This window comes from Cetorhinus maximus, chromosome 1, assembly GCF_964194155.1.
Source record: "Cetorhinus maximus chromosome 1, sCetMax3.hap1.1, whole genome shotgun sequence".
Classification (NCBI taxonomy): Eukaryota; Metazoa; Chordata; class Chondrichthyes; order Lamniformes; family Cetorhinidae; genus Cetorhinus; species Cetorhinus maximus.
Window position 1 is genome coordinate 100321477 of NC_135879.1, and position 18176 is coordinate 100339652.

At 41.1% G+C, this 18176-nt stretch overlaps 1 protein-coding gene across 1 annotated transcript in view; it reads right to left on the reverse strand.

The window, feature by feature from the left end:
* col25a1 (collagen type XXV alpha 1 chain) overlaps positions 1–18176 on the reverse strand; it is a 227159-nt gene that overhangs the window by 81434 nt on the left and 127549 nt on the right. The window contains exons 22-26 of the mRNA XM_078544797.1: positions 17266–17310; positions 17087–17158; positions 15650–15721; positions 11321–11371; positions 2821–2847 (exon numbers count right to left, since the gene is read on the reverse strand). Of these exons, the coding sequence (XP_078400923.1) occupies positions 2821–2847; positions 11321–11371; positions 15650–15721; positions 17087–17158; positions 17266–17310 (267 nt within the window). The remainder of the gene's footprint in view (positions 1–2820; positions 2848–11320; positions 11372–15649; positions 15722–17086; positions 17159–17265; positions 17311–18176) is intronic.

The window sequence follows — 18176 nt, forward strand, 5'->3', positions numbered from 1 at the left end:
TTGTAGGAGCACAAAGCTCAGCCTATAACCTTCTGCTTTTAATGTATCACATCTAGGCATGGTACTGTAACTTCAATAGGTTGTGTCTCATTCAAAGGTATGTTTGGACCTCTCTTGCTTGGCATTGCTTTCTGCATTCCTATTAAACCAAGATTGGTCTACCAGCTTGGTGGTGATGAAAGAGTGAGGCATGTGCTGAGCCATCTGGTTACAGATTGTACCAACAACATTTCTGGTGCTTCTAATCACCCACGGGACCACACAGATGGCCAATTTTGGATGCTATGTCTGACTTAGTTGGTACAATGATAAGTACCTAACTATATGATGGAAGATGTCCTCATTTTGAAGATGAGATTCTTCATAAGGTCTGTATGATGGTCACTCCGGTTTGGTCATAGGCAGATATATCTGCATCAGGTAGATTGGTGAGAACAAGCTCAAATTAGTTATTCCATTGTATTGATTTCCTCAGTATCTGAGAGAGGCCCAGTCTGGCAACTGTGCAATTTCAGGATTTAGCCAGTTTCATCAGTGGTAGCACTACTGAACCCCTCTTAGTGGTTGACATTGAATTCCTTAGCCAAGAGCATTTTTGAGCCCTTGATTTCTTAAGCACTTAGTCCAAGTGGTATTCAACATGGAGCTTCAGTTAGGGAGGTGGCAGGAATGCGACTGGTAGCAGATAATCAATAGGAGGTTTCTTTGTTTGACTTGAAGCTGTGAGATTTGATGGAATCCAGAGACATTGTTCAGGGGATTCAGTGCCATGTTCATTGGACTATATACTACTCTATTCCCATTGTTTGTGGGTCTACTATGCCAATGGGATGGAGCATACCCAGGAATGATGATGGAGGAGACTGAGATATTGGCTGATAAATATATCCCTGTGAAAACAACAATGTCAGGTGACTGCTCAACCAGTCACTGGGATGGCTGTGCCAACTTCCCTGGATTTTGGTGGGGAGGGCTTTGCAAGATTGACAGGCCAGGGATTTCCTGAATTTTGTCCTGACCAATGCTTTGGTTGCTGCTCAAATGTCTGTCTGATAAATCTCTTGTTCTATTTTACAGATCACAGACCCAGAAATGTGACAAAAACACTAACCTCAATCTGGGTGCCAGTCATAGAATCTACTGTACAGAAAGAGGCCCATAATTCATATGCCAACACTTTAAAAAAGCTATCTCCCCTAGGAGTCCTACTTCCCTATTCTTTTCCCATTGTACTGCATTTTATTTTTATTTTTCAAGTATATATCCAATTCCTTATCGAAAGTTATTATTGAATCTTCTTTCACAACTGCTTCAGGCAATACATTCGGAACTTCATAATCAAATCTAGAACTTCATAATAACCCTCTAGTTCCTCATATCCTCAACTCTCTATGGTCCTTTGCCAATGACCTTAAATCTGTGGCCTCTGATAACCAACCCTCCTGCCAGTGGAACAGTCTCTCCTTTATTACTCTATCCAAGCCTTCATTATCAAGTCATTGCATGATTATTGAAATGTGATTGATTTTTAAAAAATATCCATTGCGAATTTAGTATCTCATAGAGCTTCATCCTGCAATGTTTGTAACACAGTGACCAACGTTTTGTATGTACAGATTCCAGAATCTACAGAGCTGTTTTCAAAGCAATGAGAGGGATCACTGCCACATCTGCACAGTCGTGTATTACAGGGAGAGGAAGCCTACAAAGAATCCTTGCTCAGAAGGCACTGATGTAGAAGAAGATAACCCTTCAACTTTGATCAGTTACATTAACTGTAGACAAAAATGTAATTTGCTAATGATGCTGATTCAGATATGTGACTGGTGAGACTATCAATAACACACTGACAGATGCACAGAAATTTCAGTAATACCTTTTGTGCGGTGATCACTTTAAACCTATAAGTTCATGAGCTTTGATTGTGACACACAATAAGGTTAGTTTAGAGGTTCTTAGTATTGGGAAACTGATGATAGTGATGGAAAATGGAATGTATTTTCTGCTTTCCATCCAGTGACAATATGGAGTGTTCTAAGTCAGAGACAGTTTGTGTCAGAAGCAATGCAGAGCTCTCCCTACATTAACATGACACAGTGAGATACTCTGAGTGACAACGATGCCTGTTGCACAGGACTTGGGGTTGTTTTCTTAGTGGCATTCACAATTACTGGACACCTCAACTAAATGGACCAAGCTCTCTTCAATTACAGCGGGATCATTATCAGTTGTCAAGACATAAGGAGAATTCCATCACCAGTCTGGCCTGCAGCTCCTACATCCTAGAAATGAGAGGTAGCTGTTCTAATGCAATGTGTAGTCCAATCAAATTGCTAGGATTATGATATTCACAGGGTGTATATCTTGCATGGAGTCCCTGATGTTCTGTGAAGCCAGGGCCATGATGAACTTCACAGAAATCTTCTAACATCTGTGCAGTATAGTTGCATGAAATTTATCACCCCTGGCTTTGTGCTACTTCAGGGGTTCAGCCCATATATCCTCTCCCTCTCCATGAAAAACAGAGCCCTACCGACAGCTGATCAATTTAAAATGGGATCTTGATCTTGTATGAATACATCTTAGGTCATTTTTTGCAAGACTTTTGTTAAATTTTGTTAAGCTTATAGGAGACATGTACTCTACAGCTGCAAGAACTTACAGGTTTAAAGATGCTACAACATAAAATCAACATTAAATTAGTCAAACAAATGACACACAGCATGCATAGCTAATTTTAACAAAGGGCATGGAGACAAATTAAAGGGCATCATTCATTTTCACTCTGCTAGACCCCTTTGGACTTTGCTTATGATTTACCTTAGGTCCTGGAAGTCCATGTGGCCCCTGTAAGAACAGAACAGGACAGTTGATTGAAAATAAGCAATTCTAGCTGTAATGTTTCATCACACTGTAATTTTCTATTGCTAAAGCAATCAAGGCCAAGAGGCTACTAAAACTTTACCACCTGTGTCGATACTAATCCTTCAGTATTCTACTCTAATCCTATGATCTTTCCCCATTTCTTTATATATTCTTTATTTTCAAATATTTATCCAATTCTCTTTTGAATATTACAGTCGCTGATTCAATGGCTACTTGTGGTAAAGCATTTCATGTTCGAATAACCCCATGTATGAATCATTTCCTCCAATTCCCCATTCATTCCTCAATGGATCATTCTCAGTTTATATCCCCTTGTTAGCATCTTGTCAACCAAAGACAATGGTCTTTCAGTAATCATCATCTCAAAGCCTTTCAAATATTGAAAACTTTTGTCGGATCTCTCTTTAACTTTCTCAGTTCCAGCGCAGAGCTTGCCAGTATTGCAAGCCTTTCCTCATAGCTATAAATTTTGCTCCTAGCTTCATTCTAGTGATCATTGCTGTCACCTTGAGTTGTTGCTGCAGCAATGAATTTGAATGGCCACCAAAATGTTAAACTATCTTTCATTTACTGAAGCCCCAACCTCAATTCCAATCCAAATCCCCCAGACATGCTTCCTGTGAATTAAGCCGCCTAACAGCTAAGTTCAGCTCAGCTCATATAATAAAAACAAAAAACTGCGGATGCTGGAAATTCAAAACAAAAACAGAAACAGAAATACCTGGAAAAACTCAGCAGGTCTGGCAGCATCGGCGGAGAAGAACACAGTTGACGTTTCGAGTCCTCATGACCTGTTGAAGGGTCATGAGGACTCGAAACGTCAACTGTGCTCTTCTCCGCTGATGCTGCCAGACCTGCTGAGTTTTTCCAGGTATTTCTGTTTCTGTTTTTGTTTCAGCTCAGCTCAGCTCAGCTGCAGTGGCGAAGCTTGTTACAGCTGTCAAAATGTAATCAGTTTTCAGAGCAGGTTGTTGGATGTGGATTGACCTGAAGTCTCCTCAGTGAGGTGGAAGTTCTTAGTAAAAAGGTTGCTTTTTTCAGCTTTGTAGTTACAGAGCAGCAACCAGGCAGGGAAAAATCTCAAGGAAGATTGGCGTAATAGTAATAATGCTGAGTTAACATAGCTTGATGGAGATATGGGCTCTACTAAGTGACCTCTTCACTTGTATTTCTCATAGTTTCTTCTGTACTATCTGCACTGTACATAAAAACATAAGAAATAGGAGCAGGAGTAGGCCATTCGGCCCCTCAAGCCTGCCCTGCCATTCAATAAGATCATGGCTGATCTGCCCCAGGCCTCAACTCCACTTTTGTGCTCATAGCCCTCAACTCCCCAATATTTCAAAAATCTATCTACCTTCTCTTTAAATGCTTTCAGTGATCTAGCCTCCACAACTCTCTGGGTAGAGAATTCCAGACATTCACTACCCTCTGAGAGAAGAAATTCCTTCGCATCTCAGTTTTAAATGAATGTTCCCTTATTCTGTAACTATGTCCCCTAGTTCGAGATTCCCCCAGTAGTGGAAACATCTTCTCAACATCTACCTGTCAAGCTCTCTCAGAATTTTGTACATTTCAATAAGATCACCTCTCATTCTTCTAAACTCTAATGAATAAAGGCCTATCCTGCTTAGCCTTTCTTGATAAGTCAACCCCTTCATCCCAGGATCAACCTAGTGAATCTCTTTTGAACTGCCTCCAATGCCAGTATATCCTTTCTTAAATACGGGGACCAAAACTGTACACAGTACTCCAGGTGCGGCCTCACTAACACCCTTTACAAGTGTAACAAGACTTCCCTATTTTTAAACTGCAACCCCCAGCAATACAGGCCAAAATTCCATTTGCCTTCTTAATTACTTGCTGCACTTGCATGCTAACCTTTTGTGTTTCATGCACAAGAACACCCAGATTCCTCTCTGCTGCACTTTTTTGGAGTCTCTCTCCGTTTAAATAATAGTCTGCCTTTTGATTCTTCCTACCAAATTGCATGACCTCACACTTTCCTACATTAAACTCCATCTGCCAAGTTTTTGCCCACTCACTCAACCTATCTATATCCCCTTGCAGATTCCTTATGTCATCACAATATGCCATCCCATCTATTTTTGTATCGTCAGCAAATTTGGATATATTACACTCTGCCCCCTCCTCCAAGTCATTAATATAGATAGTAAATAATTGAGGCCCTAGGACTGATCCTTGTGGCACTCCACTAGTTGCGTCTTTCCAACCTGAAAAAGATCCATTAATCCCGACTCTCTGTCTTCTGTGTGTTAACCAATCCTCAATCCATGCTAATACATTATCACCAATACCATGAGCTCCTATCTTGTGCAATAATCTTTTATGTGGCACCTTGTCTCATGCCTTCTGGAAATCCAAATACACTGCATCTACCGGTTCCCCTTTATCAGCTCTGCTTGTTATATCCTCAAAGAACTCTGGCAAATTTGTCAAACATGATTTCCCTTTCACAAAACCATGTTGACTCTGTTTGATTGCGTTAAGCTTTTCTAAATGTCCTACTATTACTTCCTTAATATGGACTCTAGCATTTTCCCAAGAACAGGTGTTAGGCTGGCTGGCCTATAGTTTCCTGCTTTTTGTCTCCCTCCCTTCTTGAACAGTGGTGTCACATTAGTTGTTTTCCAATCCACTAGGACCCTCCCGGAATCCAGTGAGCTCTGGAATATTTCAACCAATGCCTCCACTATCTCTGCAGCCACTTCCTTTAAAACCCTTGGATGCAGGTCATCAGGTCCTGGTGACTTGTCTGCCTTTAGTCCCATTAGTTTGTCAAATACTTTGTCCCTCGTGATAGAGACTGTCACAAGATCTTTCCTCCCATTAGCTCCTTGCTTATCTGACATCTTTGGGATGTTTATAGTGTCCTCCACCTGGAAGGCTGATGCAAAATATTGGTTTAAATTATCTGCCATTTCCCTGTTCCCCGTTATTAATTCTCCAGTCACATCTTCCAAGGATCCCATGCTCACTTTAGCCACTCTCTTTTTATATACCGGTAGGAGCTTTTGCTGTTTGTTTTTATATTTCTTGCCAATTTATTTTCATAATCAATTTTCTCCCTCTTTATTAGCTTTTTAGTCATCCGCTACTTGTTCCTAAAACATTCCCAATCCTTTGGCTTACTACTAGTTTTTGCTGCTTTGTACGCTTTAATTTTTGATTGGATACTCTTACTGCATTCATGGTAAACCTCATTTTAAACCTTGTATTTTGTTCTCACTTCTAATTATCAATGCAAGCCAGTCTTTGATACATCGCTTTACTCTTGGTAAAAATCCATTTAACTCTTAACTTCTTCATCTCGTATATAAAATCTTCCACAGCTAGTCTGTTTTTTGACCTGCTGTTTATACAACCAATTAATCTGAGATAAATCCCCTTTCACCCACTGCAATTAGCAAAGTTTCAGTTCAAAGCCTATGATTCCTCTTCTCTTTCTCTATTTTGAACTTCAAACTAATTAGGTGAGGGTCTATGTATTCCAAGGGCAGAATTTTCCCCCCGTTGGGGAGGGAGGGAAAGTTTAGGAGCGGGTGTGTGGAGGCATGCCTCTGATCGGCATTTTACGTGGGCGGGCCAATTAAGGCCCGTCCAGTGTGACGTCCGCAAGGAAGCGCTATGCACTCCCTGTGCGGGCAGTGGGAGGGTGGGGGGGGGGGGGGGGGGGGTGGATTCCCTGAGCCGAGAGTGTGCTCTTTCACACATGCATGCGAAAGAGCACACCCATCTCCCCAAGGCTAAATGCTGCCTCAAGGAGATTGGCTCCTGTCTGAAAAAATTTTAAAAACAGAAGAGGTAAATTTCCCTGCCATGTCCCCTCATGTGACACTGTCACATGAGTTGGGACATGTCCATCACTTTCATTGACACTTTTATGAAAAATTTAAAAACCTACATGAAACCTCATCTCGCCCATGGATGAGGTTTCATGCTTTTTCTTAAGCCCACCGGGGCTCCTGGCCTGTCCGCCAACCTTAAGGTTGGACAGGCAGGTCCATTAATTATTTTAACTACTTTGTCAATGGCCTCAATTGACCATTGACAGGTCGGTGGGCGCCCAGCTGATTCTGCTGAGCCCCCGCCGACCTGAAAATTGAAATGAGGCGGGGTGACGTCGGGGTTCTGCCTGACATCATCCCATGTAATTTTACGTGTCGGTGAGTGGGCCCCGCCCACCCGGGAAATCCTGGTATAATTCTCAACTCTCTGTGAAACCCAAGTCCATTGAATACTTGAATCTATATTTTAGAGTGCGAATCTAGGAAAGATGGAGTTCAATGTGAGGAAGAATGAGATCATCCATTTTGGACTTAAGGAAGATAGATCAGAGTATTTTCTAAATTGCCAGGAACTGTGGGAGAGGTCTTGTGGCACTGTGGTAGCTTCCCTACCTCTGGGTCAAGGACTTGTTGACCATGGAAGGTGCTTTCATAACATGGCCAAGCAGGTTGATTATCAGCCTGTAAATCCTTCCAGTATGACTGATGGCAGGTGTTAAGAGCGGGAAAGTTTCCTGGTCAGCCATATTGCAGAAGGCAATGGCAAACCACTGCAGTATTTTGCCAAGCATAATCATGGACCAATCCAATGGAAGCCCATGGTTGCCAATGCCCTCTTAGGGCATGGTAACCTGAGGGACAAGGAACTGTGGATGAGCAGAGAAATTTAGGGGTCCAAGTACAGAAATCACTAAAAGCTAGTAGATAGGTACAAAATATGATTAAAAGGGCTATTGGCCTTTATTTCAAGAGGACTGGAATACAAAGGGGTGGAGGTTATGACACAGCTGTATAGTGCACTGCTTACACAGATACTGCATTCAATTCTATGCACTGGTACCTCAGGAAGGATACATTTGACTTTGAGTGAAAGTTCACCTAGAATGATATTCGGGAATAAAGGTCAAATGATGAAGGCAGGTTGCATTGTCCAGGCTTGTATTCCTTGAATGTTGAAGATTAAGGGATGTTGAATTGAGGTGGTTTAAGACGATTAAGGGATTTGATCGAGTATATAGAAAGAAACTATTTCCCCTGGGGACAGGGTGAATAACCTTAAAATTAGAACTAGGTCCTTCAGGGTAGATCTCAGAAAACACAGCTTCATTCTAAGGGGAAGGTTTGAAAGAGGTTTACAATGGCCTCCTCCTATTCCTATGTAGGAGCCCCTTCAAATACCTGTCCCCTGAGCTTGAACAGAATATAGGAAAATAATTGCTAAAAGCTACTGCGGATGCTGGAAATCCAAAACAAAAACAGAATTACCTGGAAAAACTCAGCAGGTCTGGCAGCATCGGCGGAGAAGAAATCAGTTAACGTTTCGAGTCCTCATGGCCCTTCGGCAGAACTGAAGCATAGTTAGAAGAAGGGAGAAATATAAACTGGTTTAAGGTGGGTGGGGGGGGGCGAGGGGGGGGGGTTGGAGAGACATTGAGGGTGTGGTGATTGTGGAGATGAGCAGATAATCAAAAGGTCACAGACAAAAGGGGCAAAGAGGTGTTGAAGGTGGTGATATTTGTCTAAGAAAAGTGCTAATTAAGAATGGAAGACAGGATATTCAAAGTACAGCTCTAGTGGGGGTGGGGTGGAAAGACTAACAAGGTTTTAGTTTTAGATTTAAAAATAATGGAAATAGGTGGGGAAAGAAGAATCTATATAAATTATTGAAAAAAAAAGCGGGGGGGGGGGGAAACGGGGTGGGGATGGGGGGAGTTCAACAACTTTAGATCTTAAACTCCCCCTCCCCCCATCCTCACTCCGTTTCTCCCCCCCACCGCTTTTTTTTTTCAATAATTTATATAGATTCTTCTTTCCCCACCTATTTCCATTATTTTTAAATCTAAAACTAAAACCTTGTTAGTCTTTCCACCCCACCCCCACTAGAGCTGTACTTTGAATACCCTGTCTTCCATTCTTGATTAGTACTTTTCTTAGACAAATATCATCACCTTCAACACCTCTTTGCCCCTTTTGTCTGTGACATCTTTTGATTATCTGCTCATCTCCACAATCACAACACCCTCAATGTCTCTCCCCCCCACGCCCCCCCCACCCACCTTAAACCAGTTTATATTTCTCCCTTCTTCTGACTATGCTTCAGTTCTGCCGAAGGGCCATGAAGGCTCGAAACGTTAACTGATTTCTTCTCCGCCGATGCTGCCAGACCTGCTGAGTTTTTCCAGGTAATTCTGTTTTTGTATAGGAAAATAATTGTTATCTGACAGCCAACTCTTCTCTCATCTTGAAGATAAAAGCAAAATACTGCAGATGCTGGAAATCTGAAATAAAAACAGAAAATGCTGGAAAAACTCAGCAGGTCTGGCGGCATCCGTGGAGAGAGAAAAAAAGAGTTAATGTTTTCAGTGCATATGAAGAAGAGTCTGAAGAAGAGTCATATGGGCTCAAAACATTAACTTGTTTCTCTCTTCACAGATGCTGCCAGACCTGCTGAGTTTTTCCATCATTTTCTGTTCTTATTTCTTCTCTCATCTCTTCTGGTTGACTTCCTCTTGGAGGTGGAGGTCCCACTTGCAGCCCACCATGTGTCTTTAGAGAGACCTAAAACGGATTGGGTCTGGGCGAATTTGGAGGCCTGGGTGGAAATCCTGTTCACTGGCGTTCCACCCCAAAGAGCAGGATCTCTCATAAGGCCGTTAAACTAGGAAGCTCCTTACTTACTTCCATCCTCTTACAATATTCCGTTTTTCAAAACCCAGTCCTGCTATCACCTGACCCTTTCTTCCTGATTAGCACAGTGTTCTCTAGCAATTCTCAACTTCAGTGGCCTCCTGTACAATGTCCCTTCAACTTGATTTCGCAGTTCAAAAAAAAACTGTTTGTGTGAAGCCACAGAGTCAGTTCTCATGCTCAGTAGTGCTTCTGTTTCTGTACTAATTACTTCAGACCACCACTTTATAAGTGGTTCATTGTTTCACCCCATCCCCCCACCCCCCACGTTGTCACAATAACACCCACTTCTGTGTAGAAATATTAAGTCTTATATTGGTGGAAACACTAGTGAATACAACCATATTGTCATGACACACTGCTGGCATATATATGTAACCTTTCCAACTTTTTTCTTTTGTTCAAATCTTCCTAATGAGCAGAATGATAACAACTTGGCCCTTATTTTATAAAAGGAAGATGCCATCATATTTCTCATTTTGAACCCCTGTCCAATTTCTGCAGCAGCTTGGAGTGAGTCTCGATTACATCACTCATAGTGGTGATGAGTACAATGGTACCATCTTGTTATGCTTCAATTGATGTAAAGTGACTTGCTGCATTTTAAAATGTTCTGTAAAATGATTTGGAGGACATTTTGGAAGAACTCTTTCAACCCTGCAAAGCGAACTGAGAAACAACTTATTTTCAGTCCAAGTAACTGTGGAAATTTGTGTTTTTGTGGGATTTGGCTATCTTTACATACACAGTAAGGACATGGTAACAGCTAGATTCTATTTATTCAGTGAAGTTAGTATGCAGGTACAGCAAGTAAGTAAGGCAGCAAATGGAATGTTGTCATTTATTGCAAGGGGAATGGAATATAAAAGCAGGGAAGTTATACTGCAGCTGTACAGGACATTGGTGAGATCACATCTGAAGTACTCTGTATAGTTTGGGTCTCCTTATTTGAGAAAGGACATGATTGCGTTAGACCTACACCACATGGACTGCAGCAGTTCAAGAAGGCAGTTCACCAAAACCTTCTCAAGAGCAATTAGAGATGGGCAATAAATGCTGGCTAGCCAGCGACACCCACATCCCATGAATGAATTTTTAAAAAGCAGCTCAGAGAAGGTTCACTCGACTTATTCCTGGGATGAAGGGCTTATCTTATGAAGAAAGGTTGACCAGGCTGGGTCTATACCCATTCGAGTTTAGAAGAATGAGGGGTGACCTTATGAAACATATAAGATCTTGAGGGGATTTGATAGAGTGAATACCGGGCGGATGTTTCCTCTTGCGGGACAGACTAGAACTAGGGGACACAATTTAAGAATAGGAGGTCTCCCTTTTAAGACAGAGATGAGGAGAATTATTTTCTCTCAGAGGATTATTAGGATGTGGAATTCTCTTCCCCAGAAAGCAGTGGAGGCTGGGTAATTGAATTTATTCACGGCAGAGTTCAATAGATGATAGATAAGAGAGTCAAGGGTTATGGGTGGCAGACAGGAAAGTGGAGTTGAGACCATAACCAGATCAGCCATGATCTTATTGAATCCCAGAGCAGACTCGAAGGGCTCATTGCCCTACTCCTGCTCCTAAATCCTATGTTCCTATGTAATGTTCACATGTGTAAGAATAAACCCAGATGACGCACGGCTTTCAAGAACATTCACATACCTTTCAGCAAATAGGAATGGAACATACATATTCTCAAAACAATATCTGTTACTTACCATTGGACCTGGTGGACCTTGTGAGCCAGTAGGTCCTGGGGGTCCTACAACCTGTACATATAAACAACAGTTCTGTAAGGCAGTAATCAGTGTGTATTATTTTTTAAAAATTAAATACTAACGGCATTTTCTGTGTATTTATATTATCTGAGCACTCTTATCCAACAATAATATAGAAACGTTTATATCGTGTTTCTAATGATAAAATGTCCCAAAGTGCCTACTAGATTGGGGAATGAAACACACACTGAATTGGAGGGAAAGGGTTGGGTAGAATGAAATTATGGGGTAGGTCAAAATGGTTGAGAGAAATGCAGGGTTTTGAAAGCAAAATGTAGGAGACAAGTGGCAGCTCAGAGGGCAGAGTTACAGTGGGTGAATAAACAGCTGCCTATGGTGGAGCAAAGGCAAAGGGAATGAGGCATGTCATTGAAGCAAAGTGTGAGGGCAAGGACTAGGCCTGAAGGCAGGCATTTAAAGGCAAGTAGAAAGGTCCTGACAGTTAATTCCTAAGGCCACAGAGAGCCAGTGGATTGTGAGAATTGAGGTGATAGACAAAATGATTTGGAGGACATTTGGTTTCTTCCAACCCTCCGAAATGAGTGAGTTTCTTTACGTAACTCTGGAGAAATTTGTGATTTTGTGGGATTTGTCTACCTTTACAACTACACAGCAAGGACATGGTAACAACAAGATTCTATTTACTCAATGAAGTTAGTATGCAGGTACAGCAAGTGACTAAGAAGGCAAATAAATGGCTTTTCAGTGTTCAAGATCAAGGGCTTTAAGCATTATGAAGAATCTGCAGGTTGTGGAAAGTGGAAGCAAGGAGGGTGGTTAGGAAAACATTGGAGAAGTCAATAAGCCTCAATGTAAAAAAAGGCTAGGATTAGAGCTCTGGTGGCAGTGGGAGAGATAGGGCTTTGAAAGGTGAAGTTGCAAAATTGTGGCAGGTGCAGAAGAGCAGCAGAATAACGCACGAAGGCTGCCAAAGAAATTAATTTAGAACATAGAAAAAAATAATGAAAAAGGATAGCAAATGAAAGAGGTAAAAATATCAAGGGAATTAAGTATAAGAGGAGATTTGGAATATCCTCCTGATTGGATGCTGTAACTGTTTAAGAGTCTATCCATTTCTGTCGATCATCTGCCAGTTGCAGTTGATTGGGAGAACCCCTGAGGGAATTCAGGCAATTGTGGTTAGAAGGAATCTAAAAAGACTTGGGAATAATACAATATGGCTTGTGCAGTGTCAGTGGAACTTTGGTTTTAAATTTAATAAAAAAGGTACAAACACCACTTTCTTCTGTAACCTTTGACTATACTCCCAAAACATTTGATCCTAGCTACGTGAATATTTACTTTAGTCAATCAATACTCATTTCCAAATCATGTCCTCAAGATTTTATGTATACCGCTCAAAGCAATCACGATGGGCTGGATTGGGAGTCTCCGGCTGAGTCGGGAAGGCTCAGCAGACCTTTAGAAATGGAGGGCAGGATCCAGATGTGGAAGTCTCGCCCTCATTTCCGACAGATCCAATTTTTGCTGGTAGGGGAAGGGGGCAGTACAGGATGTGATTCACACAGGTGGGAAACCGAACTCTGCAAGGCCATTTCAAATCAGTGCTGAGTTCAAACAGACTATATCTTGACTGTTGCAAGCGCCTTAACCTGCAGTGTGGGAGTCATGAATTGATGGAGTAGATGTAAACACTCTTGGAGGGCATATAAGATCTGTATAATTGTCATGATGCAAAGCCTTTTTAAATGCCCCACATTTTAAACTTTTATAAAATCAGGCCGCAGTTGTTAGTGAGAGTTATAAAAACCCTCTGCTAGACTGCTTTGATTGACAGGTGTAGATTGGAATAAAAGAAGCATCTGGTTGTGCAGTTTCAATAGAGAATGTATTGTCATTTCCCCAAGGGCTATCATTATGTCATTATGAATGCTTGGTTGAGTTTCAACAGGGAGTTCTGAGTTCAGTTTGATTGAGAGCTTAAAGAGACAATTAAAGGATCAGTTGTCTTTAATGTGGGGTCTGAATGGAAGTTTGTTTGTTTTTAAAAGAGATTAACCACTTGTGGAGATTTAAAAGTTTTGAATGGATTTTATGAATGGGAGTTTTTTTCACTTTAAAATGTGTAGGAGTGAGAGTTGGATTAGATTGTTCTAAATTTATTTTTTTTTCATCTCCACATGGCTCCTTAGGTATGCCCATGGTGAATTATTGAGTGAATGGCTATGAAGGTGGCATGGAGGCAATGAGGAGCCGAGGTTGGGTGGCGGGGCCTGAGTGGCATTGAGAGTATGAAGGGCCACGGGGTGGGTGGGAGACATGAGTTGGCTTAGGGTCAGCATGGAGGGTATGAGAGGCCCTTGGGAGTCGGTGGGGGTGTGAGGGGTGAGGGCTAGAGGGCCCAACAATTCTAAAACGACTGTGCCAAAATCCCAGAGAACTGAGGCTGGCCTTCTAATGAGCCCATCTCCACATTCACCCGTCTCGGCACTCACCCTCCCCTGTGGCCACTTATGCCCTGCTTCTGGGGTTGGTGGGCCCAATTCTATCGCAAACTCCCACCAGCCCCCCCAACCCCGCCACGGCCCCACTCACCCCCAGTGTGAAAATTGGGCTTTTTGGGGTACTTAGTTATTGAGGCAGGAAAATTTCCCGACTCAAGCTACCTCCTTCGGGTAGCCAAAATCTGGCCCTATATCTTTCTTTAAGGTAAAAATTTCCTATGTTAGTAATTCTTATTTGATGGCCAATGTATATATTAATTGGTGGATTGAGTGGCTTTGGATTTTTCACATTGTTCATCAACAATAAGGTGATATAATCACTGAAATAATGATACATTCAATAACAGCATATTTATTATTACAGTATCCAAAACAGACTGCATGTACAAAACAGAATGGGCAAATGTAGCAACAGAATTGGTTATTCTTTATAAAGGATTACCTTCAAATTAATTCAAGTAAGAAACCTACTCTAAACCTTACTTTATGCCAGGCTCAATTTGGTGGGAAAATTCCAAAAGGTTTACTTTGGAGGCTGGACTTAAGTTCATTTGGTTCTGCCAAAGTCAATGAGGCACTAGATCCTGAGGATTAATTGCTGACTGATTGTATTCCAAACTCTGCAGTGGTACATTCTTCAATCAGCAAAATAAACGCGTTTTCATATATTTCCATCTCTTTGTTTTTCTAACAAGGAGTGTGGTGCATTGTGTTTTCATTAGAAATACTGAGAAAATTAAAAATTTCAGATCTGCATTAGATACTGTCTTGAGTTCAGCATCCTTACAAACTTTGTAAGTGGCTCTGTGCCCCTATGATCTGGAGTGTACTGTTACTACTTACTATCTGACTACATAATAACATTGGTCTAGGAAATGTAACATTAAGACCCCTCATTGTGTGCACTGGACCCTTGTAATTTCACACGTGCCTGGTGTTTATTTCTTCTATCTTCCAGTAGACGAACTGTTAACTACTCGAGTGAGATGAGGCCAACTACAAACTGATAAGATGGTTTGTTTTACATGTAGTATGAATGATCAGAATACGTTTTTCAATGAAATTATGTATTGTTCCTTGGAAAATAAAAAAGCCAGCTACTATACCCCTGTTAGTGGATTAAACCCACTTTATAACCTATCAATCCATGCCAATACCAGCTGGCAATAACTTCTCTTGTTATAGGCAGCATGTGGGCCATACCTGAAAACCTCGAACCTAGCCCCGGCCAGATAGAATGGAAAGCATCTCTACTTCACTCACTGTTTCAAATTGGATGAGCTGAACTCTTTTTATGTTCCATTTGTTCACTGTCACTACAGCCTTAGTGGGGCTGTTGGCATTGTCTTGCTCCTTCTTTGGCTTTCTTCAAGTCCTCCTCAGTCCAGGTCTCAATGTTATCCACCCGTCCGATTTTCCTTCTTCCTTTTCTGATTTTACCCTCAATTGTTGCCAGGACAAGGCTATTGGGTCTTCCTTTCAAATGCCTGTACCTGGCTATCTTTCTCCCGTTAACTGTACTTCAGTTGCTCAACTTTTCCTCCAATAAACCTGTTCTACCTGAAGGTATATGAGTCAGCAGGATACTTATAGTGACAGTAATAAGTGACTCTTTGCATAACAAGGAGTTATTTAATACACAATCCTACTTAAACAATGCATGATGTAAGAATACCGATAGAATCCTCCATTCTTTATTATTAAAGCAGTAAAGTGGTGTCTTGTTTGACAATGAGTAATCAGAGAGTTGTCGTATTTTACTATATGAAATGATGATCAGAATACCTAGTTTTGAAGAACTTACTGAAGTGCCTTTTGGACCAAATAACCCATGATCTCCTTTCTCTCCTTTTTCTCCCTTTTCTCCATTAACACCCTGTCCAAACAAAAATCAAGAGTTACAACCAAATTGTGAATTAGCACTTGATGAATTGAACTTCCCAAAATATCCTATTTTCAATATAAGCAAAAGTAGTTTTAAATAATGATGGAAAATGTTTACTCTTGTTGAATGGTGTATGGAATCCTTAACATTCACCTGAAACACTAGAATAAGCAGATTAAGGCCAATGTTTAATGGTCAACATTCAATGAAAGGACAGTATCTCCAACAATTCAGCATTCTCTCAGCACTGGAATGAAATGTTAGCCTAGATTGAATTCTTGAGTGACACTTGACTGAACAACCTTCTAACTTGGAGGCAAGATGCTATCAGCTGAGCATGGCTCAATTATGGAATATGCTCTTTATTTTTCTATTCTAATGAGATGCTGACTTTCATCGCAGGATGTTTAGAATATAAAAGCAAGGCAGTATGATTCCAGTTATACTTTTGGAAGAATATATTGACTTTGGATCAATAGATGGTCAGTGAGGATTCACCAGGAAGATACTGGGATGAAAGGTTGTAGGAATGATGTGAAACTATAACTTTAGGCTTTACTCCCTAGAAATTAGAAAATTAAAGGGATGATCCAATTTAGCTGTCTAAAATAATGAAGGGAATTGACAATATAAAGAGGGAATACCTCTCTCCTCAACTAGGAAACACCAGAACATGGGAACATAATATTAGACCAAAATTAGAACTAAACTGATTAAAATTGAATCCAGAAAACTGCTCTTCATAAAAGGGCTGTGAGAATGTGAATACGCTGCCCAGAAAGTCATAATAAAAAGTCAACCAAGGTGCTTAGATATTTATTGGAGAAGTAAGTGTGTTAAGGAATATGGAGAAAGGATTGAGGAACATAGGTGTAAAACTACATTTCATGACTACCAAAATGGTAGACTTGCAGGACTCAATAGTGAAGTCCTATTGCTATGTTTTACAATTCTAATGCTGTTGGGCTCATTACTACAAATACATTGATCAGTTCAACTAACAAACAGTTCTGGAGTTAACCTGTCTTAAAATGGCTAGTAAGCTGTAAGAGGCACCTAAGCCTGCTCTCTTCCTCACCTGATGGACACATACCTGCTGTGCCACAAGATTACAGGCAAGAGAGGGGTTAATTGTTTGTCTCCTTATCCCAGGGATGTTGAGGCCAATTGTAGTACTCCTCCTGTTGGCTCACTTGAGATCAACTAATTCAGCACAAACCTGAGATATTCATGTCTATACAACTCTAGTTTCACACCATGCATTTAGCAAGTGGAAATTATACAACTCTTTCTCAGTACAGAATATTAAAATCTGCTTTAAAATTTCCTCACTCTGACCATATCAAACACACTCACAGGTAATCCGGGTAATCCTATGCTTCCTTTATCTCCTGGAATACCAATGTCACCTTTTGAACCTTTAGGGCCCTGAAAATGAACACAAAAACTTAATTCCATAGAAAAATTCTTCAAAGCTTTTTATTATAAATGTTGGGGAAAAATTAAAACCATCAAGCATAAGATGATTTCAGTACCTGTGTTCCCTCAGCTCCAGGAAGTCCAGGATTACCAATGTCTCCCTGTCGTTCAGTATAAAAAGGAATGCAAAAATATCTTCCAGTGAATGAGTGCAATAAGTTCTCATTTTTTTTATCAAGTTCCTAATGATAAACCAAGTCCATGTGTTCTCTCTCTCCCTCCCTGCTACTAAATATAACATTTTTAGTGCTCCATGTTGAAATTGGCAGTAAGGACATCGGACCCAGAACTTCATCTCCATCTTCAATGCCTGGTCTCCATTAAAGCCATTACTCTCTCTTAACCTGGCAGCCTCCCTTGGTATGGCCCTCATCTCTGCACCCTTAATTCCAAGGTACAAAGGCTTGGATGGATATGGTGAACAACACTATTCCGGAATTATCTTGGAGTGCAAAGATAACCCCTGGCTTCTTTTCTCTGCGGCAAACTGTCTTCTTAAACCCCTCTCCCCTGTCTCTTCCACCATTACTTGCAGTAACAAGAGTTTGTGGACTTCTTTGTCACCAAGACTATCCAATCAGCTGCCTCTGCTACTTCCCTCTCATCTCCAAGCCCACTGAGCCAAAATTCCACTGAGGTTGTCCCTTATCTCAAACCTGAACTTGCATCTTTCTCTAGTTTATCTCCTACCTGCTTTTTCTGAGCTCATCTTGTCCATGAGATCCACCTCCTCTTTCCTTGATCCTATTCCTACTAAACCACTGACCATCCAACTTCCCTTCCTGGTTTCCATGTCAGCTAATATTGTTAACAGTTCTCTCTCCTCAGGTGCCATCCCCCTCTCCTTTAAATCTGCCATCATCACCCTCTTCTCAAAAAAAATCCTTGACTCCTCTGTCCTCAAGAACTTCTGCCCCATCTTCAACTTGCCTTTCCTCTCCGAAGTTTTTGTACATGTGTTGCCTCC